The sequence below is a fragment of the Ciconia boyciana genome, chromosome 7 (genome assembly GCF_034638445.1).
Source record: "Ciconia boyciana chromosome 7, ASM3463844v1, whole genome shotgun sequence".
Taxonomy (NCBI): domain Eukaryota; kingdom Metazoa; phylum Chordata; class Aves; order Ciconiiformes; family Ciconiidae; genus Ciconia; species Ciconia boyciana.
In genome coordinates, this window is record NC_132940.1 from 6,286,726 (window position 1) to 6,305,435 (window position 18,710).

Below are 18,710 nucleotides of genomic sequence, written 5' to 3' on the forward strand. Positions count from 1 at the left end.
CTCAGGGTGTCTTTTTATAAGATACTGCCTGAAATGTCAAGTGCACTTGGATGCCCTGAACGCGCACACGAGCCACTGAACATCTCTAAACCAAATGAAGTGAGGCGTGGGAAAAGCGAGGTGGAAGGGATGGAGATACAGCTGGAAGGGGCATTGAAAAGGCAGAGGAGCGAACGGGGCAGCACGGAGCTGTTTTTTCTCCAGCCAGATTCCTCGTTCTTTGCTGCAGTTTTTATTATATAGCTCTTGCTTTGAGTGGGCAGCCCCTGGCCTGATACGAGCTCCCCAGGGTTGGTCAGAGGAGGGAATGCAAAGCATCTGCAACGAGCAGTGGTTTTATTAAAAATACGAAGGCTTTCAAACATGCCAGTTACCCCCGCCGCTCCGAACGCATCACCCATAGGACCCGCAATCCCGACAGCCCCGGACTGATGGCTCGGAAAGCCAGACGGACCCCGCCGCCTTCCCCCTCCTCGCCCGCCCTCCTCTCACCCCAGCAATGGAAGGGACTCGGTTTAAAGCCAAGGGACCGGGCAGCCACCCACAGAGTCCTGGCCCCCTGCTGCCACCAGCTCAGATGCCCCGGATGCTGATGTTTTCGTAGCTGGGGGGAGGTGTTGCCTGCGGCTCCCCGGGGCGCTGGGTCTCCAGCCAGGATGGGCTGGGGCGGAACAAGGCGCTGTCGGAGGAGCTGCGCCGGCGGCCGCCCTGCCAGCTCTCATCCTCCTCCAGGTAGCGGTACAGGGGCGGCGTGAGCTCCTCCTTCCTCCCCGGGGGCTGGACGTAGGCTGGGGCACCGTGGGCAGGTCTGCAGGCCAGGGCTTCTTCATAGGTGGGGATGGCGCTGGTGTCCCAGGTGCTGCAAGGGAAGAAGAAGAAACTCAGCAGCTCACCCTGTCAACTGGAGCATCCCAGCACCCAACAACTGGGGCACCCCAGCACTCATCAACTGGAGCATCCCTGTGCCCCATCAACCAGAGCCACCCCAGTGCCCCATCAAGCAGAGCCATCCCAGTGCCCCATCAGCCGGAGCATCCCAGCACCCATCAACTGGCGCATCCCAGTGCCCCGTCAACCAGAGCATCCCAGCACCCCATCAACTCCATTGGCTGGAGCATCCCTGAGCATGGTGGACACGTGTGCGCTGGGGACGGCACACGGGCAGGTTTTGCATGCCCAGAGTCAAGGGAAGACTGTATCGGCCTCTTCCCAGCACCAGGAGGGTGGGGAGCCATGCAGGAGGAAGGGCACCATCCATCAGACCTTGCAACAAGCCAACGTCACCCAGTTCCCACTGAGTTTATCAACCCCTCACCCAAGAAGAGGAAGGGCAGCCTGGCAAGGCAGCCTCGAAGAGCTGCCGCCCCCGGCGCTAAGAGCTGTAACTGTAGGTGTGGCTGACCACAAAGCAGCAGAGGCGCTGGCTCTCGAGACATCTGCCCCCCGATCTGCACCACACTGCTTCCCAGGGGCAGGAGAGCATCCTCATCATCTGCCGAACCCCAAAGTCACCCCCCAAAGCACAGAGGCTGCCGGCAGCTGAGCGAGCGGTTTGGCACGAGCCGCCGGGCGAGAGCCAGGCGTCCCGGTTCAATGCGGTCGCACCCCACCCTCCTGCCCACCGGAGCCCTCCGTGCACCGGCCAAGCCTGGTGCCGCTTCCAGCAGTGCTTTGCTGAGCAAAGACGGCTTGTGTTCAGGGAAAACCTCCGCCCAACCTTCACCCTGCGCATGGCCCCAGTCGGCACCCTACGAAACGGTGCGGTCCCAAAGACGGGGAGACTTTGAAAGCAACCCACTGGCCGCTTGCTTTTGCAGATGAAAACCCAGCGAGGCATGCTCGGGGAGGCTGCGGGCATCGGAGGGGCACAGCTGGTCCAAAGGGAAAGCTGCGACGCTCTGCAGGGATCCAGAACTCAGCATCCCTCTGTCCCGGACCTACCACCCCGGGCATCCGTGCCGTGGCTTTTGCCAAACAGCCTCAGCTTGCAAAGGGATGCTGCCCTGGAAATGCAGAGAGGGCGGTTTCTCCCAGCACAGGATGTCACGCTGCCAACCCTCTGCGGAGCGGTGTTTTCTGCTTTGGAGAGCTTTGCTGCGTGAATGCCAGCGCAGCTGGGGCTGCAGGAGCTGCTGCAGCACAAGCAATGCTGGGGCAATGACTTCCCATCCAGCACGGCAGCTGGGAGCTCGGGGAAGGGGACATTCCCCATGGGGGACACAGCAAAGCCCTCCATGGGAGGAGAAAACCCCCCAGGCTGCCCAGATCAGCTTACGATCTCACCCCCACATATTCAGATGGGCACCGAAACCCCCAGAGAACCAGGAACGTGCCTCCCGCCCCAACTGAATTTTTATGGTTTTATGTTCCTAAGAGTTTCTTTTAGTGCTGCTTTTCCCCAGAGCCCAATTTATGCTGGAGCCAACAAGATCTTTGCTGTGACCCCATAAAACAGCACTGGGAAGGGCTGGCTGGCTCGGCTTCCACAGCAGTCTCTGGAAAAAAACCCTTTTGATCAAAGAACTTTTAAATCAAGAAGTGGGAATGAATCTCGGGCTCACACAGGAAGAGTCTGGGGACCTGACAAGCAGCAGTGGTGTTTGGAGGGGTGAGGGGTCTTCCCACACCCCAAAACGGGCTTCATAGAGGGACCCTCCACCTGCACTCCCATCTCAATGCCAATCTGAGGATTATTTTCCTTCTTTTTTTCTTTTAAATCCCTTTTAACATAGATTTTGCTTCCATTAAAGATGGCACAAACCCCATCATCCTTACAGAGCACTGCAGACCTGTAGCTCCAGGGAAGGTTTCCACAGCTGGAGGTCTGGATGACCCCCCCACCCCCAAATCCAGGCGCTCTGCCAGAAAACCAACGCGGTCTTCTGCTCGGTGGCTCTGCTAAGGAGACGTCTGCCTCGGCCGGCGATGGCCCCTCAGGACAAGGAGAGCCGTCTGCGGCTGAGCTGGCCGTGGGAGCAGCCAGCGTGGGCATGGAGGGTGCCTGCAGGGAGGGGAGGGTGCGGGGGCTCGGGCGAGGGTTGACATTAATGAGCAAGAGCTTCTGCTCAGGGAGCAGGAGGGGAGCACGGAACAGGGTCTGAGCAGTGGCCGGCAGCATGGCGGCGTTACTGCTCACCTGAGCTCGCCCGTGAGCAAGCCTGAGAGCAGGCTTAGGTACACGGCCGTGCCGGGACAGTCGAACGCACCCTCGACTTCTTCCCACCCAAGCGCCGCACGGGGACACGGCACCCACCTGCAGTTCCACTTCTCCAGAGGCTCCGCGGTGAAGTACTGTAGGTCCCTGGGGAAATGGTACTGGTAGCGGCGGGAGACCACCCTGGCGTTGGCTTTCACGGACCAGAGGAGCCCGAAGAGGAGGAGGATGCCACCGATGCCGCAGAAGAAGAAGCTGACGGAACGGAGCAGGGCACTGGAGGAGGAGCCGGGAACCACCTGGGCTTCCTGGGGAGGCAGGAGGCGAGCCCCGCTGCTGGCCGGGGTGCCCACCTCCCCGTCGCTCCACCAGGCAAAGCACAGCGTCCCCGTCACCAGCAGCACGGCCCCGGTGATGGTCATGCCATAGCGGAAAGAGGCAGCTGCCATCCTTCAGAAGGAGGTTTTAGGAGGGAAGAAGAGCGAGACAGGGCATGAGGGAGCCCACGTCCTGCAAGACAAGAAGGGGACTGGGTTTGAGAGGGACAAGGTCACAGAAGAAGACATACCAGAGGAGAAAACTACTGAGCTAGGACCTCTCTGGGGGTTGCACACTCTTCAGCTACCTATTGTTGACCACCAGAAGGGGCATTCCCACCATCTCAGATAGGAAGCCCTTCACAGAGCAACGTCGGCTGCCAGTTTGGTCCCATAAATGTCCCAACAGCCTCGTAAAAATAGCCTCATTTTCAAGAAACAACCCAGCGCTCCCATGGAGGCAGGATGGAAACCCCAGCCAGGGGAGCTGCTGGGGACTCGCATAGCTCGTCTTTAGGTTTTATTCCAGACTTCCTCCCAAGCTCGGAGGAACGCCAGCTGGGTTTCTGATCAAAGCAAGGCTTATGGAAGAGGTTAGGGAGACGGACATAAATTTAAGATGTCATCGTTTCTGAATTATCAGTGCACATGTTTTCTCCTCTGAAACTGGAGGTAAATCAGTCCTGCAGTGACAGTAGGTGTCTGGCATCACTGCTCGAAAGCCTGCACCCCAGGGGATTCGGGGCTGCACTGCCTCTTGCTTTCTCAGGGAAAAGGGCCAAGTACCATCTCTGAAAGTCACAGAGACGCTATTTCAGGGAAAAATCAACCCTCAGATGCTGGCAACCCAGGGCACCTCATCTAGGGATGGCTCCCGAGACGCCGAGCAAGCGGGGACCCCAAAGAGCTCTCCCGTGACTGATGGGGCCCACGATAGCTGCGCTCCCCACCACGACCAAGCTCAGAGCAAGGATGGGAGCAGGAATCACTCTGTATCTCTGTTAAAAGTCAGGAATGTGCTAGATACCAGCTAAACCCTCGGAGGGGGTTTCTGCTATGCTGGTCAGGGGGTTTGAGGCAACAGACCACAGAGATCTATGAGGCTCTTGCTGACCCAGCTATAATGTCCCATTTCGAGATACTCCGGAAGCACAGAGGGGCTTCAGGTGGGGTAAATACCCTGACGCTGGAAGAGTGTGCTCAATCTTCATCCAAATGAGCTGTTGCACATCAAATCTTGCTCCCCTGGGTGCACACCTTCTCAGCTCCCCGGCACGATCGATCCCACAGGTGTTATCACCACCTTCACCACCCCTGTCAGGGTGGCTTAGGGTTGGTTTGACAAGCAAAGAGATGAGCCCGTGCCACACGCTCCTGCTGGGTGGCACTTCTCAGCTCAATGTCACACGCTGAGAGCAACCGTCCTTCCCCAGCGCAGGAAAATTTGGGGAGGGGGAGCTGGTTTCTGATCTCTGGGGCTGTCACTACCCCTTGCTTTCTCCAGCAAACAACAAGCATCTGCTCTCCGGGCTTGGGGATCCCCAGCCCCCAAGTAACCAAACAGCACCAGCAACCAGGGAGGCAGAGAGGTGCCACCACGTCCCCTCTGGCCTTGCTCACTGCCCAGCAAGAAGATGCAGGTTCGGCTCCCACTTCTTGATGGACAAAAAGCTTTGGACCATGTGGGAATTAAGCACCAGCACCCCCTTACAGACTCAGTCTTGGGTGACTCCTCTGTGAGGGCTTCTCGTGGTGGCAGTGCCAGTGGAGAGCCTGCATGTTGGGGGCTGTCCAGGATGGAGATAGGGCTCAAGCGCAGAGGCGGATGGAGAGCTGGGTGACCCATGCTCAGCCCCCACCTCTGCCTTCATCACTTTGCCTGTATGTCAGTAAAATGAAGATAATCTGGTGGCTTTGGTCTCCATTCCTCCAGGCAGGGCTCTCCTCCTACAGTGGGGACTCCAATTGTACCCTGAGATTTGGAAGTGCCAAGCCAGAGCTAAGGAGGGAGCAGAAGCCCAGCACAGACTCGGCGTGATCAAGGGCGGGTGGAATTACGTTATTTCAAGCCATTATTTATCAGATGGGCCCACTAAATGGAAAGCCAAATTACTTCGTAGTGAAAGAAACACCATCTGATCTAATCTACGTTTAATGAAGAAATCTGATGAGAAGTGGGATTTAGGGAACCTGCAGGAAGGCTACGGGACGGAGAGCCCCGACAACATGCTCCAGCTCTCGTCCCGTGGTCACAAGCCTGAATTGCCGCCCGGGCTGGCGGTGGCCGGTGGTCCCCGCCAGCAGCCGCAGTCACCCGCCGGGAAGGACGTGGTGTTTCTGGGCTGAGAAGAGACAGAGCTTCCCCCCATAACGAGGGGATATGTTTAGATGCTCCCTCCTGAATGGCAGGGGCTTGGCTGAGCTGAGACGGAGAAGGGACTGTTAGAGACCGGTTAAAGATGCTATTAGGGATCAGCATCCTCCAACTCACCCCCAAACACGGGCAGGACACAGCAGTCAAGCTGGGCTCATGCTGCCTTGCAGCAGTAGATGCTCAGGAGAGCGCAAGGACCCTACTGACCCGTGAATCCAGCTCCTTTTGAAAGCATCGCATTTACCTGGAAAATTTTCAGCCAATATTATTTGAAAAAAAACCCCACAACCCAAAAAACCCTACAGCAAAGCTCTCGATCCAACTGCATGGAAATTACAGGTCGCTCCACACTGAAAGCCTGGATTGAAACAGCACCAAGAGTTGAAATGTTCAGCTCCTGCAGTCAACACTCTCCTCATTTTGGGGTCAGCCTGGTGAGGTTTGGGAGATGCTGCGATTCCCCCGCTGGGGCACGGGGAATTTTGCAGCTACTGGCGCTGCGCACATCTGGGAGCGCTGGCAGCGAGGGGGAGGCGGACGTGGAGGGAAGGCGGAGGAGAGCCTCTGGGAGGTGACGGATTGACAGCTCGAGAGAATAAACTCTTCTCTCCTGACAAAACCCGCGCAGCGCGGGGTGCAACGCCGAAAGCTCCTCCAGCCTACCCGGCACGTGCTCCCGCAGCACGTGTGCGGGGGCGGCTCCTCCGCGCTGGGTGACATTGCCATCGCACCGTCCCCTTGCCAAACCCCATCTTGGGCTGGCACAGCTCTCCTGAGCCTCTTTAAAAGACCTACGATGTTTTTCTCGGCGCACCAACCGCTGGAAGAAGAGGCCGAAGGAGTAGGGGCGGGAAGCGAGGTGTGATGCTGGGGCAGGACCTGAGTCCCTGCTCCCCAAGCCTGCTCCCAGCTCCGCTCCTCGGGCACTCGGCACCCTGCACATCACATCTCCTGCTGAGTGTTTCCAGCGCAGGCTTCCACAGAGGGGCTGCCCCTCCGAAGACGGCAATTGCCGGCTCCCAAACACCCATCTCCACCCGCCGAGCCACCCTGACATTCCGTTCTGGCCCGTCTCCTCCTTTGACCTGCTCTGAAATAGTCTTTCTGTGAAAACAGATTTGCGCGTCGCGCGGACAAACAGATACGAATGGCAATAGTTTACATAGTTCCAGCGAGATGCTGAGAATAGCATCCCCCATACAAAGTTATGCAGATGGTGATTCATAGGGTCTACTAAGCATTACTCAGAAAAACACTCTTTTCCAGCAACACAAGAAACGAAAAGAGTTTTGAATCTCTCCCACCGCCACCAAGCAGAAATCCACCTCCACACCCCGTCCCTCCACGGCGCTTACAGCCTGTCCTTCCACACCGGGCGGGCTGGAGACCTTTAACCACCCGCAGACGTGCCAAGAGGAACGCCGGGGAGAGACGCGCCGAAGCGCGAGCGTGTCATTAGGGAGACTCCTTCCTGCCTCTATCTGAATTTGCTGTTATCATCATCATCATCATTATTATTATTACCACCAGTTAGGGTTTGGTACCCATCCAAACCTTAGTAATAAAGAAGCTTTTGAAAGAGCATCCGAGGAGCTCCGGCCTCCCAGGCTCCGACGGCGGGGAGCCAAGCGCGGGCATGCCCCCAGCCCCCCGCCCCGGCACGGCCACCCGCCGCTGCGGCCGCCCCGACGCCTGCACCCCACGTCCCCTCCGCAGACGCGGCTGGCACCCGCTGCCACCCGGGGGACCCGGCCCCGCCGCCGCCCGGTGTCCCCGCCGCCTCTCCCCTCTGCCAAAGCCACAAGCCGGGGGAGAGGGGGGGGGGGCCGTGTCCCTTCCTCCCCCGCCGCCCGGGCCCCCCCGCCGTACTCACCCGCCGCCGCCAGCCCCGCTCCGGCCGAGCGGCGGCTGCCGCCGAGACCGGCCCGCGGGGCGGGCGGGGCCGCGGCCGGGCGGGGCCGGGGGCGGGCGGCGGGGCGGGCCGGGCGCCGCGCTGCCGGGCGCCCATCGGTGCCTCCCGGACCGTCGGGGCGGCGGCCCCGGTCGCCGCTGGCAGGGGAGCGGTGCTGCGGCCCCGTCCCGTCCCGTCCCGTCCCGTCCCGTCGGGGCGCGGCGCGGCGCTCCCGTGCGCCCCGGCCCGCAGCCCCGGTCCTGGAGGGGGGGTGGGGGGGAAGAGATGAGAAAAGGAAAAGGGCAAGGGAAGGCTGCCGGCAGGCGCCGTGCTGCTGTATGCTGCTTGTTCAGGAGGCCACTGGCTGCGGGGGGGATCTCACGGGCCGCGAGTGGCGGGGAGGGGAGGTCGCCAAGGCTGGAAGTGCCCCGGGCGTGTTGGTTCGAGCCGTGGTGGCACCACCCGTGCTCCTAAGGGACGGGGAGCACAGAGCCCGGTCACCCCCGGGGCGCAGGAGCCGGCGAACAGACGTATCGGGGACCTGGAGAGAGCTTCGGGCTGCAGAGCCCATGAGAGGTACCTGTGGACATCACTGCCCCGTGGGTGGGACACCTCTACCCTGTGGACATCACTGCCCTGTGGGTGGGACACCTCTACCCTGTGGACATCACTGCCCCGTGGGTGGGACACCTCTACCCTGTGGACATCACTGCCCCGTGGGTGGGACACCTCTACCCTGTGGACATCACTGCCCCGTGGGTGGGACACCTCTACCCTGTGGACATCACTGCCCTGTGGGTGGGACACCTCTACCCTGTGGACATCACTGCCCCGTGGGTGGGACACCTCTACCCTGTGGACATCACTGCCCTGTGGCTGGGACACCCCCATCCTGTGGATATTGCTCCCCCATGGGTGGGACACCAGCACCCCGTGGATGGGACACCACTGTCCGATGGGTGGGACACCCACGCTGCAGCACGGGGGGATCTCTGCCACAAGCTTGCTTTGTGACCACTTCGGTTCTCCTCACCTCTCCGTCAAATGCCAGTATTGCCCCCTTTTCCCCATCCCAGCTGGATCTTTTTGCCCTGCAGCACCCATGAGGATACCTGGATGTTAAACAAGCGGAGGGTGCTCTGAGGGTCAGGATGGTCCATATGACTGGCACCTGGATTCACGCACACTTTCCTCATCACACAGGTGGAAGCAGATTTTATTAACAGCCATCGTGCTGCTCTGTGCTATTGCTGTGCACTCTCACAGATCCATTGCGTTGCTCTTGAGCTACAGCTGAGCATCTCTGACAGACAAAGCCATTTCTATGGATACATCTGCGCTGTAGCTGAACCCTGGGCTGCTGTTCCTGCGCTGCTTGCAGCTCCTCACCTTGCTGGTTCAAAAACAGCTCAGGGTTTATCTGCACAGACTGCAGGGACTGATGCAAAGCCCTGTCATGTAATTCGTATCTGCTCCGTATATGCTAGGTAGCCACTCAGCCTAGCTGAAAATGCGTGGGTGTGCAGCCCCTTTTACCTGCAGACACTGAGGAGTTTTACAAATGGTAAACTGAGGCACAAGAAGGGCTGGTTGACACGGGGTTGGCCCTGTAGCAGGTTGGGTCTCCATCGCAGAGGAGCATGGGGTCCCCAAAGCCAGCAGCCCAGCATGGCCTCACCCCCCAGGCTGGGATGCAGCAGGGTCCTTGAACCCCAGGGTGCAAATCCCCAACAACAAATCCCAGGTGCCCTCCAAACACTGTGGTCCTCGCTCCTTGGCAGGACAGAGTTTAGCCCCAGGGATCCCAGGAGCGAACATCTGGATTCCTCTGTCGCAGATACGCCGGTGCTGAGCACTCGCATTACCATCCATGAGTGACGCAGGCACTGTGAATCACCAGTTCCCCTATTAAAGGACAATGAGACATCTTCTTCTGCTCATTTCCTGCTTGGATATTATATTTAACAGAAATTTGATTGTCAAATGGCTTCTGAAGCACTTCAAGGCGGCGTTTGCACATGGCTCTGGGTGCTTTTCCTAGCACGGGGCTGCAGAGAGTGAGGTGGCTCAGGGCCAACGCACTGCTCTGGCCCTTTGGTCCTCCAGCCCTATAGCCATCTGTGATCTTCTGTCTTCCCCAGAGAGCTGGCTTACAGGCAGCCACAAGCCCATGACAAATATTTCACCACAAGGCAGAGGCTGTAAGTGCTGAGCGGTGCCAGCACCTCTGTCTGCTCAGCAGCACCTTGGCCACACTTCGTTTTCCTTCACTGAGAACTTCCCTGCTGGTGGACAAGGTGCTGCAACACATCACGGGGCACAGGCAAAGGGCTTCTTCAGAATAAAGACAGAATATCTGTGGAAAAGACGTCAAACATCCCATGCACGGTGAAACCGCAGTGGAGAAAACAAGAAGATATAAACGACAGTTACAGCCCCTGCAAGAACAGGAACAAAGGAGGAACAGAGAACGAGAGATTGTTCCAGTAATTGCCTCCCCCAGGTAAGGATGCTGAGCCTGATCAACGCTGCTGGCACAGAAAAGTGCTGCTTTTTGATTCATCCTTCACCACGTTTTGCTGCTGCAGCAAATCACATGTAAAATAATGTATTTTGCTGTGCAATCAGGCTAAATAAGTTAGCTTTTTCAATACCTCTGTGTGTGTGTGTGTGTGTGTGCACATGCGTGCACTTTCTGCCCCATCACGACAAGGTGGTTGATACCAGAGCACCAAGTCAAGAGTGAATTTGGGTGCACCAGGGCACCAAGGCCAGAGAAGAGGAGCCCAGGCTCGCTGCCAGGACCCTCATACCTGGGACGGGAGCGTCGACACCCTGGACCAGGTCGCAGGTCTCCATCGGTGATTTGGCACCCAGGCCACTCTCCCCGTGCCCAGCTGCCCCTGGCAAGCACCGCTCAGGGTGGTCCCGCCACCCATGACAGAGCCACTGATGAGGGCTTAGTGGAGGCCTGCAGGCATAAGGTGCCCACGTTGTCCAGATCCATGGCGAAGCCTTCCCAAGGGGCTGGCACCCCTCCTGTTTCCCCTTAGCACGGACCACTGGGCACAGCAGAGGTGGGTGCAGCCTGCCACGCTGATACGGGGCTACAGCACGCAGCCACGAGGATGTGCAGATGGGAAGGAGTTCCTGCACCCGGCACACGTAAAGCAAGGGAGAAACCTCCTGCTGTTTATCTTTGCCTTAATTTGCATCTTCTTAAAATGCCTAATTAGTTGTGTTAGTTGATATACTGGCTCAGGCACTCCTACCTAATCCAGTAAGTAAATCTAGGCATTGAAAATATTTGTCCTACATCTTCAAATGATGCAATGTTCACCACTGTCCTTAGGCTTATTTGGGGTTGAACCTGCAGCAGGCCATAGATCTCCCTTCGGTGGCTCTGCTACATGGGCAGCTGGAGGGTTTGGGACTACTCATTCTTGCTCTCCAGCAGGAAAAGCCCAGCATTTGGATGTGAAAGGTGATCACCCCCATGACCACAAAGTGGTGTTTGTTTTGGCCAGGTTCACCAAGAAGTACTCTTTCTGTGGACAGCTATGTTTTTGCCCTGAGACTTTATTGACTCCAGAAGCCCATTTTGTACATACTACATCTTATTATTTAGTTCCAATGGCTTTCACTGGATTTGAATTATAACAGAAGAGCAAGAGGTGTATAAACTGCTTTCAGCTCGATCACTTGTTTAATATCAGTTTCTGAAGTGGTTTCTGCACTAGCTATGTCCATCATCGAGCAAGCCTCTGGACCCAAAACCTCTGAGCGTCTTAAAGCTTTAATTGTGTGCTAACCTGACCGTAACGGTGTCCTAACCAGCAGTCTGTAAAGCTGCACCACGCTGAGGAATGTGGTGGGAAGTCCTGGAAAGGGAGAAGTACTGATACCCTCATCCACAGAGAGCTTTATGGATAGCAATGATCTCAAATTCCTTCTGCTCTTCATTCGGGACTTGTGTTAGCACAGGAGCACCAGGCTGATGTGCCACCTCCCGTTGAGGCTGTTGTGTAGATAAACGGGCATGATCAAACTGTGGGTTTCCTGCAGGGAAAATTGTGTTGCAAATGGGCACAGTAAAAGGTTCCTAGGAGCTTTCCACCAAAACCGGCAAAGGATTCGAAATTCGCCTAAAAAGGGGTGGGGGAAGGAAAGAGTTAAATCCTGATGCCTCTGCTTAATCTTTAGTCAGGCAAAACTTCTCCTGAGCTCCTGAAGATTTTTGCCTTAGGGAGGCCCCATGCGCTCTGCACATTTCAGGTCTGAGCTTCTTTCTCTGGAAAGAGGCACAACCGTTGTGCTAACGCGTGCGTAACCCACCACCCAGCGTGTTTTACACGCTGCAGATGTTGCAGCTCTGCCAGAGCATGAGCTGCCATTTGGCTCGCGGTGAAGAAACATCAATTTTTCAGCCTTGTAGGTTCCTCAGTCAAGCTTGATGCCGGTCGTGAGTGCAATCACACCTGAGCAAGAGAGAGCTAGCAACGACCTGCGCTGGCTGCTGAAACGCGGCGGCAGTTAGCTTTACTGCAAGCATTGAATATCTGAGGATGGAGCTCCTGTGTATCCTTGATTCCAAATCCTGATGTTCAAAAAAGTAGCAACTTATAATCAAAGACAAGACTGGCTAAATTTGCTTTCCAGCGGACTCGGCGTTACATGCGGGATGAACTCCAGCTACCCTGACACCCCCAAGACCCTGTGCAGTCTTCATGTCTCCACTGCACTCAGCTATTACGGTGGTCTCCAGGGAGTAGGTGATGGGCTTTTTTTTTTTTTTTCCCAGCACAGAAATGCAAAAGAGAAGCTTAAAAGCAGCATTAATTATGATTTTTAGAAAAAGGATGGAGCAGCCATCTAGCTTTTCTGGTTGCCACCGTGTGTGGAGCCACAGGGAAGCCCTCGGTGTCCAACACACACCCATCCCAGATGCTCCACAGCTGGTTTCCTTTCCCAGTGCCCGCTGCATTATCTCACTGCCTGGCTTGGCATCGGGCTGCCCACAAGCAAGCACTTGCTTACATCGGTACATGGTGCTGGTAGGTTGCTGAGGGGTATTATGCTGCCAGCAAACCTTGCAAAACTTTTGTTGGAAGCAGGACAGCCTGAGGAGATATGCAAGGTATGGCTGAAAGGAGAGGGAGCACCTTTTATTAGTCCGAGGGATATATAGCTGGAAAAAAACCAAGCACACTTTCAGGCACAAAAGCCCTTCTGCAGGTCAGAATATTTGGGGCAGCATCTGGTGTCTGAGGGTTATAGGTGGTGGGAAAAGTGCTGTGTTACTTACACCAGCTTAGGAGGTAGGTGTTGGTTCTCTTTTCTTCACGCCGCGTGGTCTCCGTTTCAAACAGCAAATGTCACTCTCTTCCTTCCAGCAGCAGTGATGTTGCTCTGGCTGCTGTGCCCAAAAGCTTGTCTGCTTTCTTCAAAGCTTGTCTACAATGTCGTCTGTTGACCTAGTAAAAGCTGTTATTTCTGCCTGCACACCTTGCTTTGCTTTTCAACTGGAACATTTACATCTTCTTACCAGAGTTTCTAGGTAACTGGAGACAATTTCAAAATTCTGCAAAAAATGACAGCAGGTGAGTTTGGGAAATAAAGGGCTGCAACTTCTCCATAATGGCATTAAAAGTGTCAGGGCCAGGCTGACTGGGGGTATCAACACTCGTCTCCAGTGAAGCCAAGGGCAGTGCCGCGGCTCCCTCAGCAGGGAATTTGGCTCGCACTCCGGTTAGCTCTGTAGCCTGAGGTTCTGTGGAGACCCACTCCCAACATGTTCTCCTGATTTACTCCTGAAAGAAACAGAATTAGCAGAAGATTTCTCCTATGGAGGTGTAGGAGCAGGTTGCTCCTATCTCTTCCCTTGACGTGTCAGAGAAAAACAGGCCCTATACCGGCCTGGGAGAAAGAGAAGGATGGGAACGTCAGTAACAGACATTTGTAAAGATGCGTGTGAAACAGATGGAAGACATTGCCTGAATTACTTACCTTCAGACAGGAAAAAAGGTCTCTAACTCCCATATCCAGATGACTTACCATCAGCATCTCAGACTGGGGCAGAACATCAGAGAAAGCACCCATAGGTAGCATCCCTGAGACAGAGACCTGCCATCCCTGATGGAGAACATAGGCTTCTCTGCTCGACCTCCCTGTGAAGTCTTCTGGGACCCAGAGAGTTAATCTTTCTCCCCAGAATGTATGTATCAGGTCCTTTCTTTAGCTAGGAGCTAGTCCGGCCACTCATCTTTGAACGAGTGTAGTTTCACCTCCCAGAGGTGTAAATACTCTTGTGCCAGAAAACTGTCAGCTCTTGTTGGCGGGCGACTCCTTGCCTCGCAGAGGGATGAAACTCTCCTCCCTCGGTGATTCACTGCGCTGCTTCCAGCAGGAGGGAGAGCTCATCCTGGCCCTATAATCTGCATCAGCCTGGATGTGAACGGACAGTTCCATGCAATCAAAGTTCAGAGCTTATTACAGGCTCTTGGATGATACTAGAGATAATGGCAATTAACCGCTCTGGGATGACAACGGTTTATTGCTGGTTGATCTCCCGATGCTTTTCTTAAGCATTTTGTAAAAAAATGGGCCTCGCCAAGGATGGAGAGGGCAGAAGGAGACAGAAAGCAGTTGCGTGAGTCTCCAGCTCAGCACGCGAGGCTTGAGAAGCGCGCCCAGGTTTTAACGTGAGCCGGAGGCAGGATCTGTGCGTTTACCCTTTCTCAGATCTATTTTGGGAGTCACAGGATTTGTGTGGGTGGGTATGGAAAGGCCACTGCTCCCCATTGGCACAGTCTTGCAGCCATCACATTTCCGCACTTGCTAGAGGTACGAAAAAACTGGGTTTTGATTGTGTCAGGAGGTACTGAAATTGCTGTCTTGTTTTACTAGGTATTGCTGTAATCAACTCTGCCAAACTGAATTTTACAGGGATCTCTTGTATTAGAGACTGAGCAATCACACCCTCGTCACCTTCCCTTGCAGACACCTTTGCCAATCCCTTATTTTCAGGGATGAGGACCAGTCTATTTATTCAGTCCTCAGTCTCAAATGGTTCCGTATCTCCATGAGATGACCCACACGTGGGAGCGCGTCTTGTCGCTCTCGACAGAAAGGGGCAGGAACCTCTCCTCAAAGCCTCCAGCTTCCTTCTGCTCAGCTCCACACACGTGGGAGTCGCTTCCCAACATGGATGGCCACCAAGGCACATCTGCCGTCAAAAGGAGGCGAGCAACTCGGAGGGAAGTAAAATGGCTTAACAGATACCGGTAATCAGCTTTTGACCTGATTTTATACTGAGTTTTCTAGTGAAAAGGGGGCATTTGTAGGCTATCAGCATAGCACTGAACCATATTAAATACGCCTGCATTTATCTTCAATAAGACTAATACAGTTCCTTATTATTGGAACAATGGTATATTTTTGTCACCCTTAATTATTAACTTATCTGGCTGTGATTGCTTCGCTTATGAAAAGGATATGCTAGGTAACTATAATAGCTATACAACTCTTATATAACCAACATTTTAAACTGGTTTTTTTCAGCCATTCTTTTCCTTTTTTGCTGCTTGCAGTTTTTCTATTTTTCTTTGGCATAGGTAAGTAAACCCAAAGGGCTAGATCCTACAGTTACACTGATGTTTTTGGAGCATGGCCTGGAGTTTTATCAGTTTACATCATCTGGGAGTGGGCCCATGAAATTTTTAAAACGTTGAAATAAATGAAAGCAGACAGGTGATGGAGTGACAGCACCAGACGGAGAGAATGGCAACGGCCAAGGCAGCGAAAGTCTTAGCTTTATTTGGAGGAAAAGGGCCCGCAAGTACAGCTGGTACCAGGAGGCTAAACACACATGCAGATTTGCTGGGAGCTGAAAACGGGAGAAAAATGTGGCCTGTACAGAAAAATAACTTCCAGTGTTTTCCTCCGGTGACATTGGCAAGCCTTCACCATCACATTAGCCCCGAATGCTTTTTGCATGTTCCCACAGCATTTGCCACTCCAGGCAAGAGGAGGCCAGAGGCCAGCGATGGGAGAAGGTATCCTGGAGACCTTCATCACCAGCCGTGGTTCACAACGGCCTTCATGACAAAGTTCACCCTGGGCGTCTTGGAGGCCACTGGCACACGTGTCCGTTACATGGAGATATACATGTATCTCTCTCATGAGTCTGAAATAACACATTTAGTGCACAGGGTGGGCCTTTCAGTGACTGCAGGTCCTTTCTGATGCCCAGCACAGCTGGTGTCTCCAGGATCTCCGCGATGGAAGGAGACAGGGGACCACCACCACTTCTGCGACTGCTGTCCCTCCTGACCCTCAGCCAGCCTCACGCCCAGGGGGGCCATGAAGCCGACTGATGGTTGCCCATGAACCCACGAGGAGTGCGGCCTCCCTCAGTTTGTAGTTTCAGTGCTGGAACCCCAGGTCCTTCAGCAACAGGCTCATCTTGCCAGCTAGATTGCCACAAGCCGCTCCATTTTTGCTGCTGAGGACACTGGCCTTGGTGACAATGAAGGGAGGGCTGAATTCCTTTCCCAGCCCGGCTCGCTGTTTTGACAAGTGATTCTTTTTATAAATCCCAGACAGCACGTCTTTTCACAGGCAGTTGTAAAGCTGGATTTAATACGTCAGAGAGAATACACGAAAGCTCTCGCATGTTCTGCGGTGCGTTTTTTTCCGGCAGCTCTGCGAACGTGCTGACCGGCAGCTGACCTCGCCTCCTGACACGGCGCACAGCCACCGAAGGATGGGCCCCATTCTACCATCGTTAATATTCCAGATTTCACTTCACAACCTACATCTGCTTCCTCCCAAGACGACAACTGGGGTTCCACCAGCCCTCTGCAGTAACTCATTGCTGGAGGAGTGGGGCCACACAACACGGACAGTATGCAAGCACATAGGGTACAGCCCAGGCGTCCTTGGTTCCATATCCTGCCTTGCAGCATCGGAGTTATTCCTTCTCTTGGTGAAGCCCTTCCCAGTGCAAACAGGGTGAGTGCAGCCTTGAGAGGACAAGGGGAAGGCAAGGAAGAAAGAGCAAAGTCACCCCGAGGACTAGGTGTGCTGAGCAGGCTGGGCTACAGCCACCTGGAGACCCTTGCCCATCACAGATGTTAAACAAGTCGTTCCACATTAGATGATTAGGTCCACCTACACCTAAAAGAGCGTAATCATCCTGAAGATCCTCACCTAAGCCTTCAGATGGTGTTTCAGTTTCCCTGAGAGTTTCTAAAGTAACTATAATCCCATTGTCCCTTTTTGATCGGTTTTCCAACAGCCACCACAGCTACAGCTGTTGTACTAAGCCCTCTGCCCTCCTCCTCCTCAAATCATCATGCATCGCTACTCCCTCACATGAAATATTTGTGAAACCTGAGAAGCAGGTCCTGGATAATGGATATTCAATTGATAAATACCTTCCAAAAAACACCATCTGGAAGCCAGGCAATTGAGCAACATAAGGTAAACCACATTCTTCCCATACACCCTCTAAAGAGAAGGTTTTCTAAGGTACAGCATGCAGGTTTGATGAATCAAACGTCACTAGAAACGTCTCTGCTGTCTTTTGAAATCTCCTGGGCCTCGCAAATGTGCATCCAGGTGGAGAAAGGTCGCACAGAGCCACTCCGGTTCCTAAGTCCCTGCTCTTCAGACAGGTAGGACCTGTCACACCAGCTATTTTCCATTTAGGTTTACACTATCAAGAGGATTTAGCAGTGTTTGGCTGCCCTTCCTCGGGTTCCTTGGAAATGGACCCCAATCCCCGCACGTGGCTGTCAGGTGTTAGGTGGGGTACATGCTTCTCCTGTCCGGCACAGCCCTGCTTTGCCTCGGAAAGGCCCAGAGCACTCCCCAGACCAGGCTGGCTTTAAATCTTGCTGTGCCACAAAGCGACTCTTTTCTTTCAGAGGTAATACGTAAGTATGTGTCAACCCTCTGGAATATCCTGACAGTTGTATCGATATCATCAGTCTGTAAAACAGCTGATAATATTCCCCTGTATTATTTTCCTTAAAGCCCTCAACCTGAAATTTGGCATTTTTCTTCAGTTACTGGATGTATGAAAGCTCTCAAGATTCGTTCAGCCCATATCCTGAACAACATGTGTCAACCTGCCAGTGTCACACAGAAAGCCCCACTCCGGCCTGTGTCCCCCAACAGGCTTTTCCTTCAAGGCGAGAGAATACACTTTGGTTTTTCTCAGTAGAGGGAGCTTCTCACACAGCAGTTTGAACACCGCATCCTCAAACCCTCTGGAAGCACGTCCCATTTCTGACAGTACCAGCTCTGTGCCAAACAAACGCACAGGAAAACCTGAAGGTAGGTGATTAGGGAAATGTACTCCGAACCACTAGTAACCATGGACTGGTTTGTTTATTGAATGAAGAAGGCTTGCAGCCTTCCCCAAATTCTTTATTAGTTTTGGTAACTATTACTATTAAAATGCCCGTCCTTTCAACATCCTGGTACCACTCAACAGCAGCTCTGTGGCAGTCAGTACCAGGGCTATGAGAGCTTGCGTGAAAAAAAGGGCTTTATAGCGCTTTTCAGTGCCTTTCTTTGATTCCACTGAATGCCTCTTGATACTTTTCTTACAGAGACAGAAGTTTTCAGCCTACTTTTGTCTGCAGCTCAAATGCTCTGTACATTATTATCATGTCCCTTTTAGCTGTCTCCTTAGACAAACAGCTGCATCTTTTCATTCTTTCTTTGTCCAAAAGCCTTTGCATAGTTATTACTAAATCCTGCTTGGTAATGAAGAGAGCCCTGCACAGTATCAGCAGGGCGAGGAGATGAGTAGCTCCGGCACGGTCAATGAGAGGCCCCTGCTCTGCTCCCTGCACCCCACTTACTCAAGTGTGTGTAGGGTGAACTCCACCAGAGAGCTGATCCAGGCAGAAAAAAATTGATCTAAAAAACAGTCCAATTCTTCAGTCAGATCAGTCCCCCAAC

The 18,710-nt window shown here is 54.2% G+C and overlaps 1 protein-coding gene across 2 annotated transcripts; it reads right to left on the reverse strand.

The window, feature by feature from the left end:
• Nucleotides 1–325: 325 nt before the first annotated feature.
• Nucleotides 326–7,820, reverse strand: TMEM61 (transmembrane protein 61). Of its 2 annotated transcripts, none has more exons than XM_072868346.1 (3): nt 7,719–7,811; nt 3,254–3,683; nt 326–859 (listed from the first exon to the last, which is right to left on the reverse strand). In XM_072868346.1, exons 2-3 carry the CDS (start codon nt 3,601–3,603, stop codon nt 574–576), a joined length of 636 nt encoding a protein of 211 aa, XP_072724447.1. In that variant the 5' UTR covers nt 3,604–3,683; nt 7,719–7,811; the 3' UTR covers nt 326–573. The 2 variants fall into 2 exon arrangements, with proteins under 2 accessions (XP_072724447.1, XP_072724446.1); XM_072868345.1 differs by having other exon boundaries at nt 327–859; nt 3,254–3,664; nt 7,719–7,820.
• Between the last annotated feature and the right edge of the window lie 10,890 nt (nt 7,821–18,710).